At 41.5% G+C, this 25044-nt stretch overlaps 1 protein-coding gene across 1 annotated transcript in view; it reads right to left on the reverse strand.

Annotated features, from left to right (window-relative positions):
• The window catches only part of ACSF2 (acyl-CoA synthetase family member 2), a 67571-nt gene that overhangs the window by 37585 nt on the left and 4942 nt on the right, over positions 1–25044 (reverse strand). Inside the window, exons 2-9 of the mRNA XM_063120236.1 lie at positions 13777–13963; positions 11793–11921; positions 8995–9048; positions 6830–6948; positions 3984–4146; positions 2634–2729; positions 1592–1740; positions 789–880 (exon numbers count right to left, since the gene is read on the reverse strand). Of these exons, the coding sequence (XP_062976306.1) occupies positions 789–880; positions 1592–1740; positions 2634–2729; positions 3984–4146; positions 6830–6948; positions 8995–9048; positions 11793–11921; positions 13777–13963 (989 nt within the window). The remainder of the gene's footprint in view (positions 1–788; positions 881–1591; positions 1741–2633; positions 2730–3983; positions 4147–6829; positions 6949–8994; positions 9049–11792; positions 11922–13776; positions 13964–25044) is intronic.

A 25044-nucleotide genomic window follows, 5' to 3' on the forward strand; every position in this document is an offset into this window, starting at 1 on the left:
TGTTCTATTAGATGTATGTGAATATGGGAAGAAACGTAACATGAGGTTTGAGGTAGGCTTTTAAGAAGGCTGAGAGTTCATTTCTGAGCCAGGCTCAAATTCTCCCAAAACCCTTATTTAGGAACAACTACGTGGAGAAATGCAGGCGGCACTATGGAGAGAATATAATACAAATTTGCATCTTTCAACAACAGTAAAGGCTAACAAGCAAGGGTTTAGCTATCGAGCTACCTTCATATGTTGGGAATAAGCGACATCCGGTTCTGAGGCAGCAAGAGCTGCGGGGCTTGATTATTTTAATCGTTAAGACCTTTAAGGTGCAATCCCAGGCATGTTTAGACAGGAAAAGGGCCTACAACTCCCAGCATGCCCCAGTCAGACATGCTGGCAGTTGTAGACCTTTTTTTCTGTCTAGACATGCATAGGATTGCACCTTTAGTTGTTTAAATAGTTGGGGGTCAATTGTAAATGACCAGGACAAATCTGAATTGATGAGACTGAAAATTAAGGGCACATTTGTTTATTTGGGCGGCTACTTTGGTTCTGATAAGCATTAGACAACTTTTCCATCTAACCATATATAGTAGCTTTTTTATTAGATTGTAAGCTGTCTCTAACTTCATTTAGTAGCGCAAAAATATTGAGGTTTTCATAACATGCAAATGGATGCAATATTTATTTGTTTAAATTAAGTTGTTAAAAGAAATTGGTTAGAAACCAACTTCTCATCAATCAGGCAACAACTCTAGTTTAAATACGTATTTTTACATTTGGATTTTTATACTTACCTCCCCGAAGATTTGAGAGATTGTAGTTGGCAAAATCAGGCTGGCCTAGCATATCTATGAACATGGTTGGAGTGCCGTGGAGATGGGTGCATCTTCAAAGAAAGACAACAATTTACAGGTTGCTAAAATAAGTGCATGAGCATGGCAAGCCTCCATTCAATTTGGACTGTGGATATATATAATCTCCAGTTCAATTTTACCACCAAGCTTAAGCATCCTTTCCTTGTAACCATGGGAAATTGTTTTCCAGGTGTAAAGGAAAAGGAGTGCTCAAATGCTGCATGCATATCGCATGTTGACCCAGCCCACCTGAAAGAATCCCCCCAGCTCCATGGGCTACCAGAAGTTACAGTATCACCTGATACTGTATTTTTATACATTATGAAACCAGCTGCAAGCTGTGACGTGTTTGGCTAGAGGACAGCTTAGATACGACAGGACAGCTTAGATACGACAGTAAAAATGGGAGTGGGGGGTTACAGATTTTTTTTAACACACCTGTTTTCCCCAGGATATTTGGCTAAGTGAGGTCAAACCCTACTCGTTAATAATAAGCTTTTCACATTATATGACAGGCATAAATTTCTGACTGATTACTCAATTCTTAGGGGAAGAAGGGAAGAAAAAGATGCTGAGTAGACATCTCAGGATGACATCGGCTTGATCCACACAATCAAGAAACTATAGGTCTGTCTCAAAAGAGATGGGAATAGGTCCAGCCGCTAGGGCCACATGTCAGTAGACACACAAAGTATTAGCACACAGTAAAATCTTTCTGGAACTTAGCTTGAGCCTTAGCTTACTTTTCATGGTCCAGTGCCTTCAGCGTGGCTTTTGCATCAAAACTTAGACATGGGAAGACAAGAGAGACGCCGTGAATAGCCATCACCACGCAGCCTGCCACAGACCCCAGGCAGTGGTAGAGAGGAACAGGAAGACAACAGCGGGCATCCTAGGGCCAAGGCAAACGAAGACAGGAGTAGACTCTCCGTAACCATTTCCAGAGCTCATTGTCACACAGACCAGATTAATGCCCGCAGGAGATTTGGGCGTGAGAGAGTTTGAGCTTCTCTAAACTTAAAACAACAACAACGCTGCCTTACTAGGGTTTTCTGCTTCAATTTTTGTTCTGGGATTGCAATTCAATTAGCCACGTAGTTTGAACTGAATCCTTCCTAGCTCTGGGTGTTCCATTCAACTCAATAAAACAGCACCATCTAGTGGCAGAATTATAGCACAACACCAACTTTACACTGGGCCGATTTTGCAGGAGACATCCTGGACATTGACAACATCATGTAATAGACCGCAAACCTCCGTGACTAGCCAATCATGAGCATGCAATAAACTGCTTGTTTAAAGAAGCTCTTTAAGCTGTATGGGTGGGACAGTGGGTGGTTGTGAGGAAACCGCATGCTGAAAGGCTGTATTTCTTCAATTCCTAACCTTCCAGGTAATATTAAACCTGCACCATCAGACAAGAACTTCCAAGTGGAAAACATTCCAGAATTAGGAAATCTGTAACTTCTAGATAATTTCTATAGGATATGAATGAGCATCACTCATCCTAGATATATAAGCAGAAGGCCTAGAAATCTAGAATGTAGCGGCACATTTCCTTGTTCCTTCCTGTATTTATTTTTAAAATCCAAGTTACTAATCATCAAATTTGTAGCAAAGGGCTTGAAAAAGTTCAGTCAGTGCCTCTTTAAAAAAGTTGAAAAACTAGATGAGGGTAGTGTTGAATAATTCATATTACAACATTCTTTGCCGGAAATAATTTTGCTAATTATAGCTAGTGCTTCCACCCTCAATATCAACCAATGGATTGAGAAGAAGACTTACCCCATCATTGACTCGCATTCTTATACCAATCAGGTTTGCATTATTCACAATGTTATAGTGAGAAAGTGTAGCCCCTTTGGGACTTCCTGTTGTTCCCTGCAGAAAAGAAAGAATATATTTATTTACTCATTCAGATCTCACCCTATCAAAGGTCATTGTGTCATTCCATCTTTTCCTCCTTGTCAGATATTCTGCAGTAAGGAAAAAAGGTGGAAGAAGTGGTGGGAAAACACAGGAGGGCTACAAGTTGAAGATGTTGTCATCTGGACCCCACTAAAATTCTGTGAATGAGGCAAGGTGATTGCAAAATAAAAGCCTAATAAATACATACATTGCTTTAAAATGAGGTACTGTAATAAGAGCCCAACTAGGAACAACCCTAATAATCAGAACATACTTGGGTTTTAGAAAGGCAGGAGACCTATCCTGAAAAAACCATGTAGTTGTTGTTGTAGTAGTTGTTTAAACAGCTGATGGAAAGGGAATGGGAAGCACTATAGTTCTCAGAGAGGAATGGGAAGGGTAGAATTGTAGGAGAAATGAGGGGAAGGGGACGAGTGATACAAATTCCAGAAAGGTGAGGAAACAAAGGAAACCTTGATCCTGAAACAGGCAGGAAAGGGGTACAGAGCAGTGAAACTGGTCCAAATATAAAGTCAATCAAGAATATTTTTTGAAGCTTCCAGATGTTAATCAGGATTTAAGTCTGATGGTTCTCCAGCCTTGATGCCCAGAGCAGAAGGCTCTGTTATAGTTCTTTAGAGATACAGAAAACCCAGTGCAGCAGGGATTCATTGGCGGCCAAGTGGTAAGCCGCCTGCATTGTCTTCTTACTCTAGGGCAGTCTACTAAATTCATATCACATTGGGATGGTCTCCTGTCTGCATTTTACTTGTGGACTCTAGAATCAGATGCTGCTTTAGAAGTTTCTACTAATTAGCAACTTCAAGGGTGTGAAGATGTAAGTAAAAAATAAATCATGAAAATGTAGAAAGCAAAAAGGAAATTTGGGGAGGCATTGAAGTAATCAGGATGCTAGAACTTCCATGCCTTGTGTAGCTACCTTTTCCTTCCCATAGCTAATAATCCTTTTGATCTTAATACAGTCACATACCCTATTTCATCATTTCAGGGACTGCCAAAATATTCCAGATTCTGCAACAAAACAAGCAACTATTCTTTTTTTTAAAAAAATCCACAGAAAAATGAATCCATGCAAATGTAGGCAAACATTTATATGCAAGTGATTTGAAGCATTAGCCTTAGCTTTCTTTGTCAAAGCCTATGCCTAGCTCTGACCATTATGTCCTGCATTCTCTGAACACTAGAAAAAGGATATTTGGTACCCACTGAGGTGAACTGGATGTTGATGGGTTCCTTGTAATCCAGTGTCCTCTGTATGTCCTGTAGCTGCTTTTTATGCCTGCTGTCTCCAGCCTGCATCACATCGTCCATTGAGAATGTCCCAGGCAGTTTGGAGTCCACACTGATTACCACAGAAAGATCTGGGAGCCTGATATAAGAGAAGTTATTTTCATTAACAAGAGAAAATGGAATAAATCCCTGGAGTACAGGCCAAAACAGCATTTGAACCTCCATGACATATGAAACTTGGCCTGATTAAGAAGGCACACAAGTCCTCAATTCCATCATGGATTCTACGTTGACAAAAACGGGTTAGTAACTGCATAACATTCTAACAAGATTCAATTATTCATTGAAGTTGTTCCAACATTTTTTTGATATGGTATCAACACAGTATTGTAATGGTTTGCCATCGCAGATATCTAATTTTAGACAAGCCTAAAAATGGAGCTGGCAGCAATTTGGAGAAGAGCCTTGAATAGAATACACGGTTTTGGCAGGTCTCTTATCTCTGTTTGGAAACTGAGAAATAGTTTTTGTTTTTTAAAAAACTGGTTGTGATTCCAAAGTTCATGCATGCCAGGTGTTTATACAGTATGCACACAGACTGTCCTCTCAGTTTTCCTTGGCAGTAGTTGTTCATGCCACCAAGGGAGGGGAATCCTACCTCCTATTGCAGATACCTCTGACATCAGAGTTTCCAACAAATCCAAAGCCCTGCTGGCTTGAGTCCAGCAGGGTGGAAGAGCGTTTCTGCTTTTTCCTTCCTCTCTGGGGCCATTTCCCCCCCACAAATTCCTTCCCAATGATCTATGCCAACTCTAATAATCAGTAGATCATCAGCTGGAACATGGGCCAGGATTGCCGTGGATCGGCAGAACTTTGGAACGCCTACTTTTGCCCCTTCCTGAAGTCAGACTTCCAACATCAAAAAGGAACCACCACAGAAGTGTCTGTGGCAGCTGAAGGAGAATCGGAGGCCAGGTCTCCTCCTCCAAAGGGGAGATCTGGCAAATCCTATGTCCCCTGATATACCCTCCCAGGGATGATACTATTGCAGCCTAATTCTCCTTTTTTACGTTGGGGTTGTAAAATGGTGGTGGTGGTGGGGGACACAAACAAAAAGCAGTCTGGCTTGGACATTCCGACAATCAAAGAAATAATTGGCTACAAAATTCCATTACATCTGTCAGTAATTCTGTTTGGCTACATCAAACCATACATTTAAAAAATCCTATAGGGTGCTGGCAGCACACTACCATGATCAGAGTGGCCTTGACAGACCTTGTTAATTAATACATTTACATGTTATAAATGTGTATAGGATGAGACCAATTGAGCTGGAACTACACTGCTTGGCCAAAGGCAATCTTTTATTATACAAAATGTTCAACAAGAAATATTGTAGCAGAAGATGAACTTATGTTTGCACATTGTCTGTTACGTTTTGTCAAAACTTGTTTGTTAATTAGGTATACATGTGAAGGGTAACATTTAAAATCCCTTAAATAAAAACGTTAAGAAACCACAGCGTGTGCGTGCACATCGCTTGTGAGCATTCGTCCTGCTTTGAGGGAAGGCCAAAGTTCAGTATCAGAGCACATCTTTTAATATTTCCAGTTAAAAAATCACATGTAGCAGGACTGGGAAAGGCTTTTGCCTAACACCTTGGAGAGCCACTGTCAATCATAATATACTGGCCTGGTCACTGCATCTAAGAAAAGCTATTGTAGAGTTGGGAAAAGTGCCGAAAAGGGCAACTAAGGCCATGGCTAGACCAGGCCTATATCCTGGGATCGTCCCGGGGTCATCCCTGGCTGATCCCTGGATCCCTTGTGTGTCATTTACATGAACAGGGATGACCCCAGGACAATCCTAGGATATAGGCCTGGTCTAGCCATGGCCTGTATTGATCAAAGGGATGGAGCAACTCCCCTATGAGAGAAGGTTACAACAGCTGTGATGGTTTAGCTTGGAGAAAAGGTGAGTAAGGTGAGATATGATAGATGTGAGACATGATAGAGATAGATTACTTATGGTGTGGAGAAAGTTAATAGGAAGACATTTTTCTCCCTCTTTCATAATACTAGACCCCAATGGGGTCATCCCATGGAGCTAATTGATGGAAGATTCAGGACAAACAAAAGGAAATACTGCTTGACACCACACATAGGGCCTGTTCAGATGACACATCAAGCTCTGTGGTTAGCAAAACTGGGGTTCTCTGAGGTTAGCACTAACCACAAGCCGTACTGTTGCACACAACACTTTAAGCCACGGTTAGAGCTGCTAACCCTGAGCAGGGTTTAGACAAACGCATCGCACAAGACACCTTAAAGCCTGCTGCTTAACCGAAAGCCTTAACCAGCAAGGTTTAAGGTGTCTTCTGAACAGGTCAATAGTTAAACTACGGAATTTCCTACCACAAGATGTACTGATAGCTACCATTTTGGATGGCTTTAAAAGGAGACGGGATAAATTCATGGAGGACAGCAGGCCTCTTCTTATGTTCCAGAGTGGGCTAAATGGGCCAAAACCTTTCCTCAAGGTATTCTTATGGACTTTGCATCACTGCCACTGGCAACTACAATCAGTTAGAAGAAATGTGAGAAGGAAGGAAAGGGACAGAACTGAGACAATCTTTAAAGCCATCCGGTTTCCCTTGTGGCATACTCCATCGTGTCAGGAAATCTGAAAACTCCCCGTTCCGGTTGTTCCTTTGCGTGATTGTGCGTGGGCTCTTATTCTGGCAGTTTGTCAAGATAAAAACCAATGTGTAAGACTTGGCCTTGGAAGAGCCCAATGAGCAAAGGCACAGTTGAAGCACTTACTTCTTGCTCTTTAATGCTCCTGGACTAGATTGTTCCAACTCAGGGCAAACATGCTTCAAGATCTCATAGTATTTCTGTGTTTTAAACTGCGTAGGGAATACCAATGCTTTGCAGCCAACCTAGAGAGAGAGAGAGAGAGAGGCCAAAAAAAAGGGTTACAAGTCAGTCTATGCAATAGTATCACATTAGCAAGGAAAGAGCAAGGAGAATTCCTTGTTGTGACTCACTTAGGACATGTCTACACCATATGGTGTAGAGGGAGGGAGGTGGGATGATCCCGGACTTACCTGCTTCCAGAATCATTGCAGGATGTCTAGAAGTGGCGTGCAACATCCCGGGAGGAAGAGGACGTGGCACCCGCCATTTTGTTTTTTGTTTATTGGAAAAGAGCGTAGGAGCGCTCCACCAAAAAAGTAAATGTTTATTGGAAAAGAGCACAGTGCATGCACCTCCCAATCTTAAATTTGTCATTAGGCATCCTACTTCAAGTGTATGGACAGAGAAAACTGCTTTGAGAAAGCAACAGCAAGCTCTTTGCTGTAAAACCCAGCAGCACAATAAAACACACCTATCTATTCTATTGCTTTTCCAGAGCACTAGAAGTTTTGCTGGACTACAGGACATGGAAGAGGCCACTGATGAATCTGACCCAATCTAAATTACAGATCTTGTGCCACTTTGGCTTCCTGCAGTTCAGCACTGTAACACTTTAGGAAAGCAGAGTTGGCAGTTAAGCATTAAATGCACACTCTACAGTTAGCAAAGATACCAGTAGGGCAAATACAGAGGGTGGGGAGCTGTAAATGAACAAACAAAAGGCATTCTGAAGCTGAAATTACAACGTTGCAAAGCCATAAGGAAAAGGCTGTCCTTGTGGCTTCTAAAACCTCACCCACAGCAAAGGAAAGCAGGAGGGTGGGTCTGGAACATGGGAACATGTACTGCAGTATTTGTATTTCACCTCTTATTGTATTAGAGTTTTAGTCATTTTGCTCCACAGCTAAACAAGAAAGGCAATGAAAGAGGCTTTTTAATCCTGGCAGGATTAATTTTATTCACAAAACACTTCGTAGTTTTAATCTCTCATTATTAGGGATAAGGAACTGGAATGGCCTAATCAGAGAAAGTCTCCCTGCACGGTAATTATCTACGTTGTTCAGGAAATTTTGAGATAAGCAAGTGACTCCCACATTAAACACAGAGTTTATTTTGAAAGTGTATGTCCCTTATATTACAACTCTAGCAACTCATTACTATACGCTACTTGCTTGCAACTCCAGTGATAAACTTTGGAATTTGCTACAGCACAGACCTTTGCTTGTGTTAGCCTCTAAGCAGCTGCTTCTCATTTTCCTACATCAAACAGTAATGTTAACCTTCCATGGAGAACCCCTTCTTGAGATGATACATGCAAGCCATTGTCCTTTGATGCTCACAAAGTGAGAAGATGTATGAATTATTCTGAGTTTTTTCTTTAAATTTTTTTGTCTACTTCTAGTTGTACAGATGCGTTCTGCAAAGTACTTAAATTTTATAAACATGAGAATTGCCTTGTTGGATATGGCCAAAGACCCTTCTAGTCTGGCATTCTGTCTCCAGCGTCTGCCAACCAGAAGTTTGTAAGCAAGGTGTGGTGAGTGCCTTCCTCTGTTGCTTGATACATGGCATTCATAGGTATACTGCTTTAAACGTAGATGTTCCACTTGCGTATCATGGATAATTGCTGTCAACAGCCTAATCCTCCATAAATCTGTCTTATCACTCTTTAAAACCATCTCAGCTGGTATCATCACACGTTAGTTAATTCTGCTGTGTGTGAAGAAATGCATCATTTTGTTTGTCCTCAATCCACTACCAATTAACTTAATTTGACTGCTTGTATTATAAGATTACAAGAGGAGGAGGGACAGAGGGCATGAGAACAAGAACTAAATGTATTTCCCATTCCCTTTGGTTATATATTTTTTTCTAAACTAAAACTATTTTTTTCTAAACTAAACTCCGAGCACTTCAGTCTTTCCAAAGTTATTATTTCATTTGCCTGGTTCTATGCTTTCCTCCAAACCAAGCTGTTATCCCAAGCACTGTATTTTTAGAAGTTCAAGCATTTTCAGAAATGCTGTGGGTGGAATCAGATAGTTCTGACTGCAGCAGGTCTGCCATACCTTCTTCGTCACAAACTCCAGCTCATGGGATTGATAGGCTGGGTTCACAGAAACCTGAAAATGCAAAGAGATGATAAGACAATCAGCCGTCTTAACTCCTAATCACCTGTTACGAGACATTGGGTTGAGTGACTAGTCCAAGAATGGAAGGGCTCCTTCTGATCGCAGAATACAGTGAGTCCCCACTGGAGGGAGAGAGTAAGGAAGTGAGCTTTCTCAATTCCTCCTTACCCCTGCAGCCCCCACCCCCTGCCCCCAATACCATCTATCATGCTGTTTTTCAGAAGGGCTCAGAGGGCTGCACAGGGAAAGAAGAAATGCCAAAGATCAGTTCCCTGTATCCAGTACAAATGGAACTCCACTGAGCACAACTTCTTATCTAACCCAATGATAGCTTGGTTTGAGAGATCATACAACTTGTAGTATTGGCTCCAAACAATACAGCAATAGTAGGTTAAAACCACATGAATTTTAAAGCGCATTAATCCTCTCTTGGGAATCTTCTCCTGTGTCCAGTGATATGCATTATCACTGATCAAGTTATGCTTTTTCCAGTGTAAGTATCCGTCAAATCCCTCCATCTAGTGCAGGAGAAGGAAGGATCTCCCCCACCTGCCTGTGCTGTATTGTTTACCCTGACCTAAATGCGCATATTCACATTTTAGGTTACATGACGCAGCCATCCATTCGCGGCGCTGGGTTTTTAACCCGATAATGAGCATCTTCGCATTCGCAATTTACTGCGACTTTTAGATCACGTCGGAGTTTGCACCGCGTTATGGCTATGTGTCTTTGGGGGAGTTAAATCGGATTTTGACATGTGGGTGGAGCTTTGAGGGTAGGACAACGCGATTGGCTGATTTCCCGATTTTGCATCAATCGGCTGCCTCGTTCGTTCGCGCCGATTTTAGTTTGAAGTCTCTCTGCAGAGCTCTGCAGAGAAAGCTTCTTAAAACAAATTTATTTATGTATTTATATATTTATTGCATTTCTATACCGCCCAATATGTGAAGCTCTCTGGGCGTTTCACAAAAACAAAGAGGGGGAAACAGGCAGCCAGACGAAGGAGATGTGTTCTGCTGTCTCGTTCCTTTCCCTCTGCTGTCTCGTTCCTTCCCCCCCACACACACACTCCCAGTTTGTATGTTATATGAATCTGTGAAGCTCCACATATAAGATTTATAGCTTCACACCTCTCTCCTCCGTAGCTTCGTATATATGATAATGCAATAATGAGCATCTCCGCATTTATAACTCACTATAAAAATAAATAAATTCAGGAAATAAATCGGTGTTGCTGCGGCAGTGTGATGCTCTTTACCTACATTTGAATCAACAAAAAATTGGGTTTATATTTAATGAGGAACAATCCCGTTGTCGTATAGACAGGGGCTAGTTCTCCTCATTGAAGAAACCATATCAGTGAACAGCTTCGCTCAGCAACAAAGCTAGGCCCAAATAACCAAGATCAGAGGGCAGGGCAGAGGAACCTGTGGTCATCCAGACGTTGACAGACTCCAATTCCCATTAGCCCCAGCCAGGTTGGCCAATGCCCAAGGATTATGGGAATTGTAGTCTGGCATCTGGAGGGCTACAGGTTCCCCACTCTCTGACCTAGGGAGTTTGATATATAAAAGTGTTTGGTGAGTAGTTTAAAAACATGGATAATCAAACAACACATGTTTAACAAATGAGGAGAACACTGCAAGACCTGGGGTAGCCTCCTCCTTTAGCAGTACTAGAGTTCATGATCCTCATATCCAATTCTTCACTGAGCAGCAAAATCCTCATTCCTGTGGTTCCTAAGGGATGCATTTGACAATAAATGAAGTATTGTTTTGAGCTTAAAGAGTTTGTTTTCCTGGAATGTGCCCACAGCTCTTATCATTATATCTTCACAGTTCAGATTTGATTGAATATAGGACTAAAATGAGGTGGAAGAGAGAAGTGAAATAGTCAGGCAATTAAGCACTCAGATTTCCAGTAACATGATCATCATGGGCATTTATGAAAAGGAGGCATTTTTAAGGCATTTATGAAATTAGAGAGAAAGAGAGAGAGAGAGAGGGAGGGAGGGAGGGAAGACAGTGTGTGTTGCAGTGGAATCCATTGTTATGGGGGCAAAAGCATTGTGGCACAATTTTCCAACTGTTAAAATGATGCCTGTTAATAGTGACTAAACAATATTTCCATATGGGGAAGAGAGGTTAAAATGTAAAATGAGCCATTGCCACTCATATAACTCTATGGAAAATAATAGTGAGTGGAGCACCAAGGTGTTCTATCTGTTCTCTTCAGACAGAACAACTTGTGTCCACAAGTGGCACAAAAACTGAAGAATCATTGAAATGCAATTGGACACCCACCTTCCTGAATGGGCACCTATCGAGTCTGATATAAGCACATTTAAAATTGCATTTCTGTCTTGCACACACAGACACCAACAGTAGGACAGAGGCTCAAAAGCAATATTAGAGGCATTTATGAAATTTGTCTTAGATAAATTACACCTTTTTACTGGAGCAATATATATTTGAGTTTTACAGAATTCTTCATCAGGCAAAGCAGGAAAGTAGATCATCATTCCTAACTATACAAAGAGCTGTTTTCAACCCAAATGCAAACACGTTTATAACTAATCCTATAAGCATGTGTAGTTGGGATGGTACAAAGTGCATTATAAACATTCTCTAAATATTCAGGTTCCTTTCCACATCATTACATCTCCATAGGAAACTTTTGGACTTGCCTCCCAACAAACCACCCAGCTGTTTATATATAAAAAAAGATGAACTTACCAGGATGACTCCTGCCTGGGCGGTGGCAAATTGCATTAGGACCCACTCATATTTGTTAGGACCCCACATTCCTAATCGGTCACCTTTTTTCAAGCCAAGGGCCAGAAGCCCCGCTGCTGCCAACTCCACCTAGAGTTTGCAAGAGAAAGATAGTCTCAGCAAATTGAACTAGACAGGTAGGAAATGATGGAGGAGGTGAAATTAATGTTCTGCCCAGTGGCTTGACCACACTGCAGTATATAAAAGGTTTAAAGCAGGGGTAGGCAATGTGGTGCCACAGGCATCAGCGTTCCCCCCCCCAAAAAAAACTCACCACCACCTTTCCTGGTGCCCACTGAGGTGCCCAACTCCTCCCACATTTTTTAAGATTTCTTACTGTCAGCTGAGATCACTTTCTGGCAAAGTGAGAGCCTCTAGCTGCTGCCACCTTCTTTTCTAATGAATGTCCTTGGGCCAAATTAGGACTCAAAGCTCCATCACACCAGGGGTTAACACGCTCCCTACCTTGGCTTTTCCACCCGTGTTTTTGTTCCTCAGTTACTTCCTCTTTTCAAAAGAGGAAGTACACAACAAGCCTGAGGCCCATTGAGTCTGCTGCTCTAATGGCGCTGCTTCTCCTGCACACAGCAGGAGAGAGCAGCAATTCCATGTTTAAAAATACATCGGAGTTAATTAGGGTTTTTTTTGTCACACAAGGAAGGCCAGAAGGGGCGGAAGGCGCGTGGGAGGCAGATGACGTCATGTGAGGGACCCGAGCAAACGCCGTGAGTGCCCAGTAACAAGCGTGCAATAAAACGCTTGTCGGCTGGAGCTTTTATTCTGGCTTCTCATTGTCTTTGCAACTGCCTGAACACATTTCCAGAAGGACATTGACAGGTTACAACGGGTTCAGAGAAGGGCAAAAAGATCATACAGGAACTTGAGGACATGCCCTATGAGGACAGGCTTAAGGAACTTGAGATGTTCAGTCTGGAGAAAAGAAGACTGAGGGAAGACATTTTAGCAGTGTTCAGGTACGGAAAAGGGTGCCATAGGGAAGATGGTCAAGAACTATTTTCCATTGCCACAGAAATTAGGACCTGAAACAATGGGTATAAGTTACGGTTACCTAAATTTCAATTAAATATAAGGAAAAACTTCCCAACGGTAAGATCTGTACAACACAGTCTACCTATGGAGCTCGTGGGTTCTCCATCTCTGAAAGTTTCTAAGAAGAGTCTGGACAGCCAACTCTCATGGATGGTTTAATTGGTTTTCCTGCACATTGTCAAGGGTTGGACTAGATGATCCTTGTGGTCCCTTCCAACTCCACAATTCTGTGATTCTACTCCGCGTAGCTAATACTAGGTAATCTGGCATTCTAAACCAACTGAGGTTTCCAAACCATCCTCAAGGGCAGGCTCATGCAGCATGCATTGCTGCTGTCAAGAGGTTACCAGGATATGTACCACAGAGTTGTATCCTATGTTAGTCCTACTTAAACAAGACCCCTTAAAATGAACGGGGATTTAAGATATTAGTGTTTAGATCCCTGCTTGGGAGTTTAATGTGTAGTATCAGAGCTTTGTTTGAACCAAGGCCTTGCTAGAACTTAGTTCCAAAGTCTGAGTTCTAAGATACTGGGAAAAATCTTTGATCATGTGCAGAATGTCTTCTCAGTACAGGCAACCAGACCTCAAGCATCAGGAATTATGGAAAGTCTTTTACCACGGGGGTTGCCGTTGCCAAACAAGCAAGAGCCACTGCACCTTTCATTTCACAAAAATAGCTGTTTGGTACTATGGACAGTTTTCCCAATATGTTTTTTAAACTATTTTTCCTTTCAACTTGAATATATCATATGTTAAAACCATTTCCTACTCTTAATTATCCCGCTAATTCTCTAAACTCAGTTTCAACATTCTGTTGATATACTATGATTATGGGATGACAAATTGTCGGCGATGGCAATCTAGATTTAGTAACAAATGGGTCAGTCACCTACATCTTGTTTAAACTGGGCAAAAGTCTTTCGAATCCCTTCTGTAGAGAATACCAAGGCTTCTCGCTCAGGATATCGGTGGGTTGTCTCCTCCAGGCATTGATCCAGAGTTTTGGAGAGAAGTGGGATGTCCGACACCCCATTGAGATAGCTTTTGTTTGCTAAAGGTGTGGCACCAGTTCGTAGAGCACTGTAAAGAGAACAGGTGAAAATCAGACATTTTAAGAGACAACGTCATTCATAAATGGAGAAGATGGAGAATTAGTGTGTGTGCGTTTTCTCTGCTATAATCAAATGTTAACAGCACCAGCACACACAATGACCCCCTATACATAGTGGCTGCAAAATATATAGTACCTTCAACAGTGCACTGTAGCATTTGCTGTTGCAAACAGAAAATGGAATATGGAATGTACAGTGCAATCCTATATGTGTCTACTCAGAAGCAATCCTTACGGAGTTCAATAGGACTTAGGTCTTCTCCACATCAGTTTTCTTTTATCCCACAACTTTCCTGGGGCTTCTGCTTCCAGATTCTTTGTGGGATTAAGATTGACTCTCCCTCCCTCTCTCTCTCTCTCTCTCTCTCTCTCTCTCTCTCTCTCTCTGGAGGATTATTTTGGGGTGGGTGGTTGCCTTTATCTACAAATTCTATATATTTCATTATATAGCCAATAGATAGCACTGCTGTTATAGCGCCACTTCCTTCAAGATCCTTGATCTTGATTATAATCAATAAAGCGCTTTGGACCCTCTGTCGCAGTAAGTGTGGTGTCGTTCTTGGGGGCTGAATTGGATCTCGTCCTCGAGGGCTAAGAACTTGTCTAACATTTACACGCACAAACTGAAACCAGATCTTTTTGTTACCTCACTATCTGTTTCAAATAAAGCCCCAGAAATGGTCAGAAAGCACACGAGAGCCATTTGACATTCACAATGACATGTAAAGGACCCACAAACTTCCATGAGCAAACAATCTCAGTTGCAGGAGGATGTTTGCTCATGTGGAGAAGCCCTTATTCTCAGGTAAGAGAATATAGGACTGAAACCTTATTTATAGCTATCACTTGAAACAAAGAGATGAGAGAATCTTCTCCATAATTTGGCTGCATTTCATTATATTCGGTCGCAATTAAGAAGTAATTAACAAACCCCCTCAATAACAAAATATACTTAATTCTTCTTTACAATGCCAATAAATATTAAGGTTTGGCTTCCAGGCAGTAATGGGAGACCTGTCAGTATGAGGGACAAAGATAATGGCAACCCACAGCAGTAGCTATAGAATTCACTACCACAATACGTAGTGATGGCCACCAACGTTGATGGCTTTAAAAGGAGGTTAGACAAATTCCTGAAGGAGAAGGCTATCTACGGCTACTAGTCCTGATGGTTATATGTCACCTCCAGTGTCAGAAGTAGTTTGCCTATATACTCCAGTTGCTGGGGAAAATGGGTGAGAGGTTGCTGTTGCACTCACGTCCTGCTTGTGGGTTTCTCATGGGCAGCTAGTCGGTCACAGTGTGAACAGAATGCTCGACTAGATGAGCCTTTGGTCTGATCCAGCACAACTCTTATGTTCTATTGGGGTATCTGTCATGGCAGCATCATATCTTGCATTCACCTAGCATATTAGGACTTCCACTAAACCCTCTGCCCCCTAAGTAGGAGTAGATTACTATCATCTACTTTCATCACAGTACCGCTCACTACAATCCTACATGCATCCTTTTGAACATTTAACCCATGCATCCAAACTATCTCTGCATTCTCAGCCTTGGTCTAAAATGAAATTTCCACACTGTGTTTAAAATATCTGCATGAAAAATAAGATGTCTGCAAGAAACCAGGCTGGATGTTTTTTTAGTAGGTTGAAACTGAAAGAGGTATTGGTTTGTTTAGTCAGTAGAGCTGCACCTGTGATTCCCTACAGGCTAAATTACTCACAATAGGTTTTTGATTGCATAAGGTTTTGCTGCTAAGGTATTATCTACTTGAAAGAATTTCTTTATTTGCACAGTTAATGATCTCTGATTGTGGATTATGTCAGTTTTCTGCCTGAATAGATAATTTAGGGTGAAAACTAGGAGGCAAAATATTAGCAACATGCTGTAAGAATTTTCCCTATGGCAGAAGCCAGAACATGTGTTTCTATCCCATTTTAGTCATAAAGTAAACCCGTTGAAATAAATGGGACTTGTTAGTCGTGGCTAACATAGTTCCATTCATTTCAGTGTGTCTACTACTCTAAATAGGACTAACTTTGTATATAACCCTTGGTGTTTGGTCTCAGCATTAGAGAATTTATACATTGGAACAAATTAGTATGGTTGCCTGACCCCCTCTTCAGGCAAGTTGGCAATCCTAATGAACTTGAAGGAGAAATAAATGATCATGCTGGTAACTAAATAGCACTGGTCTACTACCTTTCACTCTGGTTTTGACCTGCTATTTTATTTGTTATTGCACGACTGACAACTCCAGACTCTGACTCTAAGTTCTGCACCAGGGGTGCTTCTAGAGACAAAGTTCCTCTACATTAAAAAAGAAAAGAAAAAAGGTGCTACCTCACTGTGTCTTTCCACATCCACTTTCTTTCTGGGATTATGATCAGCGCCATAACATGGGTGGCCATGTGGTTTGAAATACTTCCTCTCTCTGCATGCTCCCAGTGCTTCCTTCACTTTAATGAGACAGTGCCATCTAGTGGCGTAATTATAGCACAGTGCCTCGTTTACACACTAGGAGATCGCATGATTTCTCAGATATTCCCACATATTCCCACATCTCTGGTTTTTAAAACCCATGATTTCCGGGGGATAGTGCAGGAGGGGTCCTGGATGCTGATGGCACCATGGAATGGACCCGCAAACTTCCGTGAGTGGCCAATCAGGAGCATACTATAAATCGCTTGTTTAGAGAAGTTCACACCTCCTAGCACTACCAATCAAAAGGCATTGTGCTGCTATTCCATTTCCCCCTCCCTAATGGATTTTTTGTGTGGCAAGAAATAAATATAAGCAGTCAGAAAACACAGGAGGGTTGGAAGAAGGAAAATGCCATAAACAAGGCAGAGTGATTGCACAAGAAAACCCTTCTCCGAAGAAAATGTGAAGTTGGGGAAGGCAAAGGATTTATGAGTTATTAAGATTTAAGCTTTTAATTGTGGCATGCCAGCATGGACCAAGGTAAGTGATGTAATCAAAGCATTACAAAATGGTATTGTAACACAGCAGGTGTGCTAGGGGACCCAAATCCCCCAAACAAGCTTGGCATTTTCTCTCTACCTCTTCCTTTCATTTTTTTTTTCACATGAGACATTACATTTACCTAGGCGAGGCGCCTCTCCCTTCCTATTTGTGAGTTAGCATGAAGGTTGCTAATACACAAAAGAAGAGCAATGCTAAAACTAAGTGCATATTTTACATCTGTATTATAAACCTTGAAACAGGGAATCATTTTAGTATGATGTGGCAAAGTACCCCCAAAGCCTGGTATACACTACAAAAATATTCAGTGATATGGACAGTTTCACAGACAGGCAATTTTCTCCAAACTTGATCAATTTAATCTCTTTCCTTTCCTCATTTGTTTCTTCTGCTAAAAAACTTCCTAATGTTCCTTTTCAATGTTTCTGTCCTAGTCTAATGTTCAAAACTTGAGAAAAAGATCAATTATTTGGTTAGTGGGACTCAGTGTATTAGATCCCAAGCTCAAGCTTTTGATGCAACCACTTCTTTACATTCACACTTATTATTATTAATAATAAATTATATTATATTTCTATCCCGGCTGTTTCCCTTTTGCAAAGAGGCTTACATGGTCCTCCTCTTCTCAATTTTATCCTCACAACAACTCTGTGAGGTAGGTTCGGCTGAGAGTTAGTGACTGGACCAAAGTCACCCAGAGAGCTTCATGGTCAAGTGGGGACGAGAACCCAGATCTCCCGAGTCTCAGTTCAACACTCTAACCACTACACCACATTGGCTCTCTTTATAATACACACCTTTATCATTGGCTTTTGGTAGCAAATATATATTCTGCAGATAGTGATGAGGGGGGTGACATCATGGACCATCTACAATATTGCTTTTACACCTGCAGCATGCAGCTCTAATGTAGCCATGCTGATCTGTGGAGTAACTTCTGAGGTGACGATAGGTGTAATATAAAGAGAAGCCATGGCAGGGTCTTCACCTCCAGTGTGAGCTAAGCTTCCTTCCAGTATTGTAATTCATATGACAGACTACATTCTATTGCATCAAATGCTGGTCAAGCAATCAACCATGCCCCTCCCTGCATGCTTCACACAGGTGAGTTGCCTGCCTTGAAAAAAATAAAAGTACCACATGTGCATTCATTTGTTAATTTTATATGTTCATCCTTCTCATTAAACCCAAATATAAACAAAAGTAAAACAAGTACATTTCACCAATATGTTAAAACCATTAGAAAAAGGCTCTGGGGGATGTGTCTTAGTTCCCTCATGGGCATTCACTGATCAGCACCATCCTCAGACGGCTCTTCCTAAAAACATGCAAAATGGTATTTCAGAACTTGACCCTGAACAGGAAAGGGTGTGTTTGTTTTTAAAGGGGAGACTGCACTCCCAAATCAGCCCCACCATTCTAATTTTTTTTTTTTACATGTGTGCATTAAATATAGAACTGAGAAGAATGTCCCTCCTCCCACACCGCAGGAAACGTTTGGCAGGAAAGAAGGGCAAAATCTCATACCCCATTGATCCTCCCATTTGTGCAATTGCCCAGATTATCCATTTTTATTACATTTCAAACCAAGGCCATGATAACAGTGCTATGACAGAAGGTGGTCAGGAGAGCAGAAAGCAAACAGAGAAAAGTCTAAACGAGCAGGCAAATGTTCAACAGGAATAACTTTTATTATCGGGAAACTGTTGAACAGGTTAGATAAATAAACCACTGGAAGATTTTTTAAAAAAAGAAAATTGCAACCGAGATACCTCAGCATTGGGAATGCTATAATTCCAGGAGATGTATTTCCTAAGCTGAGAGCGAGGAAGAAATTGTGGTATGTTCACACTGCTAGGACACTAACTCAACTAACTACAAAGTTTTAGAAGCTACAAACTTGGCATCTCCCAACCACTACATACCCTAGATAATATATGCTAAAATTAGGGATCCAACTCCTAAAAATTGAAAGGTCCTTTTGTATCTCACCACCCCACCCCCAATTGTTGCTTTTAACCTTAAGGACTATGCAATCTGCTCTTTCTTCAGGTGAGGGTTGCTTCCTGTATTATTTTTTCCAGTTCATGATCTTAACTTAAATGTACAGAATTAGCTAACAAAATATCAAATGCTCATCTTTGTATGCATAGTTAGGCATTAGCAAGTGTCTCGTAAACCTCTGTATGTTTAACCAGTGTTCATCTCAGATTTGGGTATAACTATTCATATGTTACAAAAGATGCATGGCTTTACCTTTAATTACAAAACCATTACAATAGTAGAAATAAGAACAAGTGACAGCAGCAGCCAGACCTTCAACAATGCCTCTAAGCAACTAGCCAAAAGCCTTCAGAAACAACTAGGCCGTACATATGCATATACACACTTCCTAAAGAAGGCTGCTTGATAGTATAGAGAAGGTCCAACTCCTCCTTACTGCAAATGTTCTAACATCCCAAACTGACCCAATCTGGAGAAGAATTTCCCTTAGCAGGCAAACGGGTTTATAACGGAGAGAAGCAATCTGAGATATACTGTTCCTACGCTATGGGGCATTATGAAATTCAGCATCTTGAAATAAGACTGAAAGTACTCAGGTACCCAGTACAGTTGGCACAATAATGTATTGTCACCGACCTATACTTCTCAATAGAGGTGAACTCTTTTCAGAATCTATTTAGGTGTGGAGTAGTATATAAATATTTAAATAAACATTCCCAAGCTACACATATTCTCCAGTAATGCAACATACACACCATCAATATTTCTGCAGATGAATCTCTGCATGTGTGTCATGGAACAATGAACTGTTGCTGAGAATTATGGGCTATGCAGGGCATTAGCCAGATCTATTGGGCAATTGCTCCAAATCAGCCTTCTCCAATCTGGTACCCTCCAGATGCTGGATGTGCTTGCTGGGGATTATGGGAGTTCTAGTCTAGCACATCTGTAGGGCACCAGATTGAGAATAGCAGTTACAAGGAATCTGAGACTGAAACCTAGAATATACCTGAAACTCTCCTATAGCTCTCATTTTCTGTTATTACTTCTCCTGACGCAGCTCTTCCCAGTACTTTTGAACACTATGAGAAATCCCTCCACTTCCACAATCACACTAGACTGTCAGAAGTAGATAGCTACAATTCTTTGGACTGAAGGGAAGTGCTACACTTTTATTGCTAAGCCACACATTCCTTGGCCTGTATTATATAAACTTATATAACCGTTGTTCCTTGGTTGTATGCTGCTATGGTCTAAGGACTAATGCAATAAATGTTATTCATTCATATGCTTTTACAGTATTCACACTGTTACTTTTTCCTGAATCACTGAAGGAAGAAGAGGGGGTGAGAAAAGCAGTTCATACCTGCTTGCACTCACTAATGGGATTGCAATAGGGTTCAACTGGGCACCTTTTATTTGATTGAAGTCAAGAAAGCTCACAACTAAATAGCAACCTACTTTTTTAATTGCTTCATGGGCTCATCTGATAGCAGTGACAGAAGTGAGGTCTTTGCCTTCCAGTACAGCAAGAGTCTGGTTACCTTTCCCCTACCAATGAAGAATGTGGCCTAGCTTTTTCTATTGGCCACATTATTTAAGATACTTCTCTAAGATATATCTTTAAGATATTTGCTGCAGAAATAAGTGTCCTCCTTGATTTGTTGAGGCACTGTGGTAAAGTTCCATGAGGCCAGGAACTGTACTCTGATAGTAGTTCTTGTAATAAGCATGGGTGTTGTTGTTTTTACTTGTGTTTGTTTGTTCCAATAGATTGCTTTGAATGTTGACTATTATTTCACAATATTTGATCATTCAATTGACATATTCTCAGTGCTTCTATAAGTATTATGAATCCCATCATGTTCTTCCATGAAATAAAACTTTCAGAATCATCTTCCATTTAAAACCTTTACATTTCTGTTAGAGATTCATGGGTGTTTGATGCTACTGCCTTTGTAACTTCTATCCTTCTGTGTCTAACAGTGTGATCTTAGCAACAGTAAGATTAGCAACAACCAGGAGTCCCCGATTCTTTTGTTAGCATGAAATTAGCTTGCAGAGATGCAGAAGAAAAGGGGAGGCTGCGTAAATATTGTAGCTATTACTTATAATTATCAAAATAATAATTGCCCTGCCTTTTCATTCCGATAGGGAGCATTCAAGGCGAATAATTAGTGCTATCAAAAAGTTATGGAGACAGGCTGACATGAGCGCCTCCCAGGCGCTCATGTCAGCAATTACAAATTTTTAATCAGCATCTCCTAAAAAGCTAAGCAAATATGAGAACACTGGTATCCCACTTCTTTGGAAGTTTCCATGGAGACCTAGACCTGAGGAACAACTAGTAACTGGCAATACTTAGACTTGGCACGGTGACCAAACTTTTGTAGTTGCAATGAAGCAAGGGAAGCCGGATTTAGGAGGAGATGATGAAAACACAGAAGAAAAAACTGTTCTTTCTGACAAAATGTGAAATGTCACAATGTTTTCCTTTGGTATTCTGGAATTCTCCCATAGGATAGTTTGTGAAAGAGGGGATTTTAATAGATAAGAAAAGCTGCACTTGCTGAATTTTCCTTTGCTGCATGACTATTAAAGGTACAGATGGACATTATTTCTTCCATCAGGGCTGCTTTCAGATTAATTCACATCTTCGGGAGATCTACAAGACATTGTCGTTCATTTGTTTTTCTCAGTGTTGCAAACATCTTTCTTCTTACTAAAGAAAATCTTGATTTTTTTCCCATTTTTTTTTTTTAGAAAGACTGAAGACTAACACAATCCCACAGGTGTAGATGCTCTTAGCACTATTCTTCCTTCTTTTTAAAGAGCTGTGGTTTTTTACATGGGCAGTAACCTATCAAGCAGTTGAACCTATCACAGCTCAGCACAAATTCACTATGTATGCTGAACTGTGATAGGTTCAACTGCCTTATAAGTCACTACCCACATCAAAACCACATCCTCTACAAAAGAGTAGCCTAAAGGCACTGGAGTGGATGGAACGTGGTGGGATGTACACACAGAAAATGCACTCTATCCCCCAATAAAAAGTCAATTGCAATTCCATTTGTAGTGGAAGAACAATGATGTGTTAACACGCAGAGTCATCTGTCTGGTGCTACAAGACTGCATATTCATCTCCTTGTCAAGAACCATATGTTTGGGTGGGCTGCTCCTGCTATCACTACTGCAGTGACCTATTTCTATGAATCAGAATTCGCAATATTTTAGATCTGAGAAATGTAAGCTTTAACATTTTGTCCTCGGCACTTTTCCCCCCTCCAAACTTGAAAGTCCCCTTAGAACCCCTGCGGTCATTCATACCTGACCATTAATTTCCACTTGATATGGTGAAACTAAGCCTAAGCTACACCTGCCATTTATCCCAGGGTGGTCACGACGTTGTCCCTGTGTGTTCAGATGATGCACAGCTGATCCTGGGGTGAACCAGGGATGAGCACTCAGTTCTCCCAGGAAAGGTAGGACTGCTTTTTTCCCATTTTTCTCACCATCTTAGGACCATCCCGAGCTCCGCCAGGGGTGTGGCTCTCCCTCCCAGGGTCCTCCCTCTTCCCCACAAGTAGCAGGGCTCAGGATACGGGAAGGAGCTATGCAGGGGGAGTCCGTGGGCATCGGGGAGAGCATTTTCGCAATCTTTGGGATGGTGCTCAGTGTCTTCCAGTGCCAAGTATTTTGCTTTTTTAAAACAATCATTCCTTCATACAGGATCATGCCCGTGCAATTGCTCAAATGTCTCCTCTCTTTTTAAAAAAGTGGCACCCCAGAACATCCCTCTTTACTTCCAGGGCTACTTGCTGGCGCGTGGCCCCTGAGGGATGATCCCAGAAGTGGAAAACTCTGTGATCGTCCCTCCCCACTCCCCAAAGGGCTGCAGGTGTAGATGAGTCCTAAGTTACTGCTGCTGAGAGTGGACAACTCATCCAAACATCCTTTGATTTGTAACTAGCCAAGGCCACTTACAAGTCTCCAGGTTTTCCTCCATTTCCACAATCTTAGCAAATTTTCTAAAATGAAAGCTAAGATGATCAGGATTCTGAAAAGTCACCAGCAAACTTAATAAATGTTTAAGAAGTAATTTGTTGAGCCATGGTAAGTGCAGTTGTATCCACTGATGCCACATTAAAACTACCATACACTTAATCTGTTCAGTGCAGTAAAGCTTATCCCAAGATTGCTAAAGAAGTGAAGCAGTCCACTGTTTTATGCCTGGCACTTCATTGGACAAATTAGCACCACCCGTTTTCTGCAGTTCATGGTAGCTGAATGAGCTCAAATTGTATGTGTGGCTCAGGACAGTATCCACATAGTTCCCTGGACAATGCCCAATGCAATCCAGAAGCCCTCCACCAGGCAAGCCAATTAACATATGTAGTGAAATCAAAACCCTTTATCCCAATTCAAGTCAAACCTGACATCAGAAATGCAATATTCAAACCCAGCTGGGAAACATAGGCATGAGCATGGGGTGTGCCCAGGCACACCCTAACCCTAATGTCTCAAACAATAAGCACTGAATTGATAGGGGCATTGCGTAGGGATCCAGATGCAGTGCGAATGGTCCTCCAGCTGCTCCACTGCCAGCACAACCCCAACAGCATGCTGTTGTTCCGGGCAGCAGGAGCGAAAACGAATCACTCTGCTGGGAGCCTCTTTCCTGGGAGCCATGCTTCAAAGAGGCCCAGCAAGAAGGGCCTCGAAAGTAATATCGCCTGGTAAGCCCCTCCACTGGCCAGTGTCACCACAAAGCCCCACCAATGCTGGGGCTTGAGGAGTGTCTCCTCATCCTCCCCACCCCCTGCAACACCTCCCCCATGGTCAGGCAAGCTGAGCGTGGAGCAGGGCATCAGTGTCTACAGTGTTTACTAAATACATGAATTTGTTCTGACTTTATACTGTTAGTTTTACCCTACCCTGTGCCTGTTTACCCTACCCAGTGCCTGTTTACCCTACCCTGTGCCTGTTTACCCTACCCAGTGCATGTTTACCCTACCCAGTGCCTGTTTACCCTACCCAGTGCCTGTTTACCCTACCCTGTGCCTGTTTACCCTGCCCTGTGCCTGTTTACCCTACCCAGTGCCTGTTTACCCTACCCAGTGCCTGTTTACCCTACCCTGTGCCTGTTTGCATTCTCTTCCCCTCCTTATTGTTTTATTATGATTTTATTAGAATGTAAGCCTATGCGGCAGGGTCTTGCTATTTACTGTTTTACTGTGTACAGCACCATGTACATTCATGGTGCTATATAAATAAAATAATAATAATAATAATAATAATAATAATAATAATAAATAAATGTCCTTTATGATTGAGTAAATGATTGCCTTTAAAAAAAATCCCTGGTTGCACACCCTTATAAAATGTGCTGCACATGCCTATGCTGGGGAAATATTTCAGCCTCCCAGGACACTTTGTCACTGACCTTAAAGTGGCCATTGTGGAACAAAGAAAGATTAAAACGAGAGACTTCCCAGTTAGAATTCATTAACAGGTTTAATTCTGTCATCCGAAGCTTTAATCAGGATAAAGCATTTTTATCACGCTACATGTATTAACTGGCCTTACCTAGTCCCCATATCTTGCTTATGATTTGTGCATCTTTCATTCCATCAGAGCAATAGTATTCACTCAAGTGGTAGCAGAAAAAAAATGTTTGCTATTCAAAAGGCATTCCTGCTGTGTAATAATATTATACATTACAGCAGCTTTCCCCAACCTGGTGCTTTCTAGATGTTTTGGATTAGAACCTCTATAATCTCAGACCATTGGCCAAGCTAGGTCTTACTGATGGGAGTTGTAGCCCAAAACATCTAGTGGGTGCCAAGTTGGGAAGTTTGCATTACAGGCATTAAAAAAGAGTGCCAGCAAAGGTCTTCCTTGGTTAACAAGAATACTGGCCTGAAAGAAATGAAGGCATTGCTCCTATAAACCTATATGAAATACTATGCTTATGCTTGTAGTAACTGTTAAAAGGTTTGGGTGATGTACTGTGAGCCAGGGACTTGTAAGTAAGAAGAGATGCTTCCCTAATCAT

This window comes from Elgaria multicarinata, chromosome 3 (assembly GCF_023053635.1).
Source record: "Elgaria multicarinata webbii isolate HBS135686 ecotype San Diego chromosome 3, rElgMul1.1.pri, whole genome shotgun sequence".
NCBI classification, from domain to species: Eukaryota; Metazoa; Chordata; class Lepidosauria; order Squamata; family Anguidae; genus Elgaria; species Elgaria multicarinata.